Source organism: Rhincodon typus, chromosome 8 (assembly GCF_021869965.1).
Source record: "Rhincodon typus isolate 14 chromosome 8, sRhiTyp1.1, whole genome shotgun sequence".
Classification (NCBI taxonomy): domain Eukaryota; kingdom Metazoa; phylum Chordata; class Chondrichthyes; order Orectolobiformes; family Rhincodontidae; genus Rhincodon; species Rhincodon typus.
The window spans coordinates 35862939-35870842 of record NC_063339.1 but is presented as its reverse complement, the minus strand read 5'-3'; the positions used below and the strand labels follow the sequence as shown (position 1 = coordinate 35870842).

Here is a 7904-nt window from a genome sequence, read left to right as displayed (position 1 = left end):
TAGATAACATACATTTATTAGGATGAATCGTGTTTATAATTTAGAGACATAATGCTGGGAATACTCCACACATTACAGAGTATCGATAGAGAGGGAAACAGTTAACATTTCAAGTTGATGACTTTATATCGGCATAAACATTTAAAGATTTTCCTAAGTTACAGGTATTTGGATAACTCCGCGCAGATACTGAGGGCGGGGGCAGAAAAGCAAAGTACACTCATTTCGGAAGAGGCAAGTTGGTATTTGTCGAGAGTTGTTTTCCTCTGTCCTCAACGTGCAGTAATCACTCCAGAGACTGAAGTGCTCCAACTCTCAGGAAACATTCCCGGCCCCGGATCTTCCGGGACACATCCTATTCCCAGGTCTCCCATGGCACAATCTCATTCTCGGCCCGGATCACTCCCATTTCTGGACATATTCCCACTCACGGCCCCAAAACCCCGTGAAGCATTCCCATTCTCGGCTCTGGATCTTCAGGGAGACATTCTCATTCGCGGTTCCAAGACACCTTCCCATTTTCCGATATCCCGGACACATTCCCATTCTCAGATTCCAGGGACACATTTCCATTTTCATTCGTAAATCTCCAGAGACACATTCCCGGTCCTGGGTCTTCCTAGAGAATTCCCTGCTCCGGATCGCCAGAACACAATCCTTCTCGGATCTCCAGGGAGACATTCACATTCCCGAATTTCCAGGGGCATATTCACATTCCCAACTCGAGACACATTCCCTGATCTCTGGCTATATATTCTCATTCTGAGGAAGGGTCAGTGGTGCCGAAACATTAACTCTAATTTCTTTCCACGTATGCTGCCTGACCTGCCGAGTTTTTCCAGCAACTTCTGTTTGTGTTTCCCATTCTTAGGTTTCTAGGGACACTTTCCTTGTTCCAGACCTCCCGAGGCAATTTCCAGCTCCGGGTCTCTCGAACACATTCCCAGTTCCCCAATGACACATCTCCATATCTTCGGTGACATTTTTATTCACAGCTCCGAATCTCCAGAAAAAAAATTCTATTCCCGGATCTCCTGGAGTTTATTTTCTTTCCCAGCTCCGGATCTCCAAAAATACATTCATATTCCCAGATATCCAAGAGTTATTCTCATTCCCAGATCTGGATCTCCAAGGAAACATTCTTATTCCCAGATATCCAGGAGTTATTCTCATCCCCAGCTGCGGATCTCCAAGGCTACATTCATATTGCCAGGTCCCCAGGAGTTATTCTCATTCCCAGCTCTGGATATCCAAGGACACATTCCTATTCCTAGGTATCCAAGAGTTTATTTTTATTCCCATCTCCAGATCTCCAAGGATACATTGCTATTCCCAGATATCCAGGTATTTATTCTCATTCCCAGCTCTGGATCTCCAAGGATACATTGCTATTCCCAGATATCCAGGAGTTTATTCTCATTCCCATCTCCAGATCTCCAGGGACACGTTCCCCCATTCCCGGCCCTGAAGCTCACGCTCCGGGTTCCTCCCGGTTGCCATGGGGTGGGGCTGTCAATCAGGTGACGTCGCCGTGTTTCCGGTGGGCGGCTTTGTGGTGTCGGGATCAGTGAGTGTGGTTGGGCCGGGCCGGGTCGGGCTGGTTAAGGTTGAGCTGTGACCGGGCCGAGTAGAGACGAGAGGAACCGTTTCTCGGCCATATTCCTCCAGCTCGGGTATACGAGTGGGCTAGCGGCGGTGAGCGGGGCCAGCAGCCGGGTAGGAGCCCGGGATGAGCGCCGCCGGCTCCACACTGACGACAAGACGCGCAGGAGCTTCGGCGAAGCCAGGAAAAACGGGAGATGAACAACGCACTTGAGGAGACGAGCCCTCTCTCTGGGGCTGGGCTTCAGCTCAACTAAAGGCTTAACTTGGATTTTGCAGAGGGAAGGAGAGATCTCTTTCTTTTTCTGTTGGAGTTGGCGGTGGGAGGTGGTCGCCGATAAAGAAGAAAATATTATGACCAGCTGGGCCTGAGCGCAGTATTTTTTTTTTCCCTTTTTGCCTTTTAATTTCAACCGTGAAAATGTCAGTTCCTGCCTTTTTAAATGTGAAATAAATCACTGCTTTGATCTCTTTTGGGTAACTGGACGCTGCTCACCAGCCGCCTTTTGAGGAGGATCATCTTGAGAGTTAAAACAAAACTTGAGAGAATAAAATGTCAGCGAAGGTTCGGCTGAAGAAGTTGGAGCAGTTGCTCCTGAGCGGACCTCAGATGAATGCAAGTTCAATGAGTGTGGAGACTTTGTTGGATATTTTAATATGCCTTTACAACGAATGTAGCAGCTCGCCTATACGACGGGAAAAATACATTGCAGAATTCCTGGAATGGGGTAAGCATATCCTTAAATGATCTTGTCTGTATTGGTATCGTACTTTGAGCTGCGTCCAAATTCAAGAAACAGCTGTTTGTTTACTTCTGTGGAACTGGCTGAGCGACATCTCGCTGATTTTGCTCCTTAAAATCAAAAGATGAACTGTTCCCATGCATGTGTAGGGTTTAATCAAAATTCTAAATGAATAACTCCGATTTTAATGTTTTGTTTGTATGTTTTGAATACAACGTCTCCTAAAAAACCTTTTATTTTTAAGAGGAGACAAAAATAAAAGACAATTTAATGGTTCCACATGTTCAGGCACACATCTTCACTTCTTTCTGAATAGCTTTTCTATAACTGAAAAGGGTTAGGACCAGTTTAGTCCATTGCTGCTGTTGCAGTCTGTTTGCTGACCTTTTATTTACGAGTACTTCATTGTATGCACATGTTTCACGATCCTGTCAGTAAGTGAGCATGTGATTGGAATAAAAGACGTATGTTTCTACAGCTTATAAATTTTATTATGCAACTTATAGATATCTTAGTGATCATGCATAATATGTCTGCAGGGAAGTGGTAATAGTTTATAATTAAATGACCACTCTCATATGCTCACAAGCTAAGAGGACTCAAGTCCCAGTCTATTTTGATGTCATGAATAAGATTCACAGCTGAATGGTGAGCCATTGTATCTGTTGAAGTTCACTTTTAACAAAGCTTAAAAAAGAGGCACATGTTAAAAGGTAACAGATTGGCAGCTTGCACAGTTCCTTTTCTAAGAAGGTATCTACAGTATTATTTGGTATCTAACATCATTGGGTGGTGCTAGCAATATATGGTTGTTTGGAGGCTTATTGCAATCTATGCTGCACTTTTAATGCACACTGTTTTAACATAATTGGACTATTTTCAACGAAGAATTTCTCAACAGTTTTAAATTTCAATAATCAGAAATACACTGATTAGTGTGTGTGCATATGTAAATCAGTTAATTTTTTACTGTGAATGAAACTTTATATTTTAGTCATCATAGGAATGTGATCTCTAAATGAGAAGTCCACAAATTTTCCAGTGTATTTACATGTATTTACAGTATGAGATTTTAATTGAACTTGAAGGTGGCCAAGATTTTGACAGTGACAGCAGTTTTGGTACTTAACGCTTAATTTTTGGACATTTTTCCTTGTACTGTATCTTTTTTCCTATGTTGTTAATTAATCATGCAGATTGTTTCGCTTGTAAGGAACCTTCACTATCTCTTTCAGTCAACCTATTTAGACATGTTATGACACATTCTGGAGCAGGTGGGAGCCCAGGCCTTTGTCCCCTGGGGTAGGGACACAATCACTGCCAAAATAGCCCTCTTTCACCATGTCTTAATTACTTAACTTAAAATATTAATGTTAATGTTAAACATCACAATATTTGTTTATATTGTTTACAACTACAAAATCTACCAAACTCCAAGTTGCACCTTTTTAAAAACTAGACTTTGAGTATTTATACCTTTATAAATAAATCAAAGGAGTATGGACCATCTAAAACACTACTACTTAATAGAATAAGTTTAGTCAAAAAGCAAGTTTAGACAAAAAGCTAGAATGATCTGACCAATCCTATCTGAATACCTTTTACAGGTACTTGTCCAAAATCTTGCAGGGACTGTAGAAAGGGCCTTACCCTTTTATTTATAACTCACTGACAAAACAATGCTGGGACAAGCTTCGTATCCGACTACATGTCTCTTTTTATGGACCTTTCGAAGTCTCTCTTTTGGGGGTTCCTACTTGATTGTGCGCATGAAATACATCGTTGGTCAATTGTTTTATAGGGATGAGAATTTGTAAAGACATAATTATATACAAGAGAAGCAGAAATTGCTGGCAAAACTCAGCAGGTTTGGCAGCGTCTGGAAGAAAACAGTCAACGTTTTGCGTCCAGTGACTGGCAGTCCTGCTGAGTGTTTTACCAGCACTTTCATATCTCCAGCATCTGCAGTTCTTTGTTTTATTTTATGTAACTGTATACACTGATTTATGTGGAGTGAATGTGATTTTTGAATATTTTTTCATTTCATTTGGTATGAAATGTTATAGTATGGACCATGAGTAGTTTTGTAGTGATTGATACAACTGGCTTGCTAAGTCCTTTCAGAGGGCAGCTGAGAGTCAACCACTTTGCTGTGGGACTGGAGTCATACACTTGCCAGACCAGGTGAGGATAGCAGAATTTCTTCCCTGAAGAACATTTAATGAGCCAGATGCATTTTTCTGGCAATTGTAGTCATCTGTAGATTCTTAATCCAGATTTTTTAAAAAATTGAATTTGAATCCCACCATCTGCCCTGGTGGGATTTGAACCCAGGCCCTCAGGATATTAGCCAAATTTCTGGAGCAGTAGCCTAGTGATAACCCCTAGCCACTACTGATGCTCAGTACACAATGCTGCTGTTGTCTGCTAGATGCAGTGCAGAGCTTCACCAAAAACGTTTTAGACAACACCTTCCAAACCTATGAGCACTTTCATCTTAAAGGATAAAGGCAATAAGTACCTGGGAACACCAGCACCTGCAAGTTCTCCTCCAAGCCACCAGTTTGCCAGTGTGTGGGCCAAAGGCGCTACAGGCCACATGGTCAATCTCCACATACCACACTGACTTGGAAATGTATTACTGTTCCTTCAATGTGGCTGGGTCAAATTCCTGGAATTCCCTTCCTAATGGCATTGTGGGTTAACCTACAGTATGTCGAATGCAGCGGTTCAAGAAGGCAGCTCACTACCACCGCCTTGAGGGCAACTATGGAGCGGTAACAAATGCTGGCCAACCAGTGATGGCCTTGTCCCATGAGTGAAAGAAAAAAGGTCGTGTGTTACCCCCCAATATACCATGACTTATTTATCCATTACTCTTTACAATTCAATTAAGATATTCTTAATGTTTACTTGAAGATAAATGTTTTTGAATAAGTTACTAGGTTTAATAAAGGAAATACAATGGATGCACTGTATTTATTTTCAGAATGCATTCAGAAATGTGCTTCTTAAGAGTGTTTGTGCAAGTTGTTTGCACAAGAAATAAAGTAGTGGAATCCCCCCGGGCCTCTCCTGGAGCACTACTGTAACTTCAACGGAAGTACTGTATGCATGTGTTTGTGTGGAATTTCCAACTTGATTGTGTGAATGGGGAGGATGCAAAGAGGTTTACCATTGAAGATTTGTTGACAATGCATTGCTTGCCTAGACGGGGTTTGGAAGTGGTGTACCTTCGTGGACGAACGCTGAGTCCACGTTTTTCTTTTTGAAACACGTAGATGATTTGAACTTTAGTACAGTCTAGCTGCAACATTAAAGTTTACTGAAAACAAAAGCTGGGAGGTTTCATAAACAATGAAGAAGCATTTGAGATACTGGAGCTCTCTTCACTGAAGCAGATCATATGAGATTTTGTGATTATTGTTTTAAAAACACTTAGAGTTTTGTAGAGGCTTTGTACTGTCGTTAACAGTTTCTATGCCTAAAAGCTGATGATCGCCATGATTGTATTGACTGAAGCAGGTTCAAGGTACTGTAAAATGTGCTCCACCTATTTCTTATGCTCTTACGAGTAGCAAATTATCTCCTTGGATAGGGATTTAGCAATGTGTTGTAAATAAATTACAATTATCACTTCAAATAAGGATGGAGTTTAGGAGCAATTTCTTTATGAAGAGATTTACAGTATCAAATGCTCCACCAAGGTAAAACTGGCTGCATATTTGAAGTAGTGGAAGATTGAGCGCTAGTCAATGGGATTAGTTCTGGATAGATCTAATAAAGAGTCACCACAATCATAATGAGCTGTATGGTCTTCTGTACTGTTAATTCCTGTAGTTTTATGTGCAGATTATTTACAGTCAAAGATGAGAGTTTACGGAATTTCTTCTTGGCAAAGAGTCTGTTTCAAATGATAAGTGAATGAAGATCTTTTTATTGCCAACAGTTGCTGTTTAATATCAGTACTATTTACATTGTAGATCACTTAAGTTACACTCTTATACAATGCTAGTGATCTTGATCTTATTTGGAGTGGAATAGTTATTCATCAGTTGTTTATTTTGGTTTTCTTACTAGAACACCAACTGATGAGATTTTGAAATTAAGTAAGGGAGTCATTTATAATTAAAATATTTTTGTGACATTAATGGGGTTTTGTCTGGCTCTCATCTGTTCCATTGTTCTCAATTTTGTGTTGTAATTGTTTCACCCAAAAAAACACAATCTAACTTTTTTTTAAAGAAGTCACAGCAATTCTTGAGTTAAACAGAACTCCCAACAAACATAATTTCAAATTGATCCTTTAATATGACACCCACCAACATAGTTTTGAAATATTAGATGAGAGATATGTGCCTTATATTAGTGATGGTTGAAAATGTGGCTTCAGAATTGATTAGATTATTTATTTGCCATTATTACAAAGTTATGGAAAAATGCAGCTGCTACTTGTTAAAAGGATTTTTAAAAATCTGGTAATATCAGAACTGCAAACATTGTGAAATGGTATATAAATTTATGTAAAATAGCCTTGGAATTGGACATATTGGAGAGGAGGTGTATCATGTTTAATGCAAATGTTTGTATTTTTAAGGATATTTAAAATAGGATCTGATATTGAGACTTGTTTACTTTTGATTTTCTTTGAGCACCTTTTATATGTGCATGCATGTCTGCAGTGCATTTGCTATCCCAATTTTCAAATTTGTTTTTGTAATACAGATCACCTAAGTTGGTAAATCTGTACCTGAGTGTGTACATAGTGAATGAGACTTCTGTCATACTCTACTGGAGTAGATCCCTTTACTGTCTGTTTCCAGCTCAAAAATGAGCACAATGAGGTTCCTTTACCCTAAGTATAGATATGTTCATGTTTTTATTTCTTTATCTCTCTCAAGGAATATTTAAGGAATTGCATCACAGCACGATTGGGACTTGAAGAAGACATGAGATGGTGGCAAACAAAACACAGTTGTTAAATGTGCTACTCCTTGTTATTTGTCCTGAACATTAACAAGGCCAGAGATTTATTTACATTTGGAAGTTATGAACAGCCTTTTGATTTGAAAATCTTCTCCTTGTCTTTTAATTACAGCTAAATGGTTCTCTTTTACCTAAGTTTTCCATTTGCAGCAGCCAATGAGCAATATACGAAAAAGATGGGAAAAGATCAAGAAGCCACTTATCCAGACATGTGCAATCACATGCATTATTGACCCACCCCAACCATGCAAAAGCCTGGGAGAAGCAAATAAAGCAGAAAAACCTGTGGCTAATTTCAGAGGAAAAAAAACTCCTTTTGTGATTCCCTGAGGTAATGAATCAAGGCTCCTGGAGACCATGTCAGTCTGTTACTCCAATTAATCCCAGCTAACTAGCAACCTACATGCTGTAACTAGAATGCTGTGTTTGCTCAAGGATTTGACATTTCTTATTTTAAGATAGGGAAGAATCCATACCTATGGCATGTTTTGGCAATTGTAGAGGGCAATACTTTCCATGCAAAAATAAATCCTGACTTGTGTAAATCTGTGTAAAGCAGAGATAGTAGGAACT

General features: G+C 39.8%; 1 protein-coding gene across 8 annotated transcripts in view; it reads left to right on the top strand.

The window, feature by feature from the left end:
* Nucleotides 1-1540: 1540 nt before the first annotated feature.
* cdc42bpb (CDC42 binding protein kinase beta (DMPK-like)) overlaps nucleotides 1541-7904 on the top strand; it is a 191881-nt gene continuing 185517 nt past the window's right edge. For 6 of the 8 annotated variants that reach the window (XM_048599870.1, XM_048599869.1, XM_048599868.1 and 3 more), the window contains exon 1: nucleotides 1542-2330. In XM_048599870.1, coding sequence (XP_048455827.1) covers nucleotides 2156-2330 — 175 coding nt within the window. In that variant the 5' untranslated portion in view covers nucleotides 1542-2155. Of the gene's footprint in view, nucleotides 2331-7904 lie in introns of all 8 variants that reach the window. The other 2 variants (XM_048599866.1, XM_048599871.1) reach the window with 1 other exon arrangement.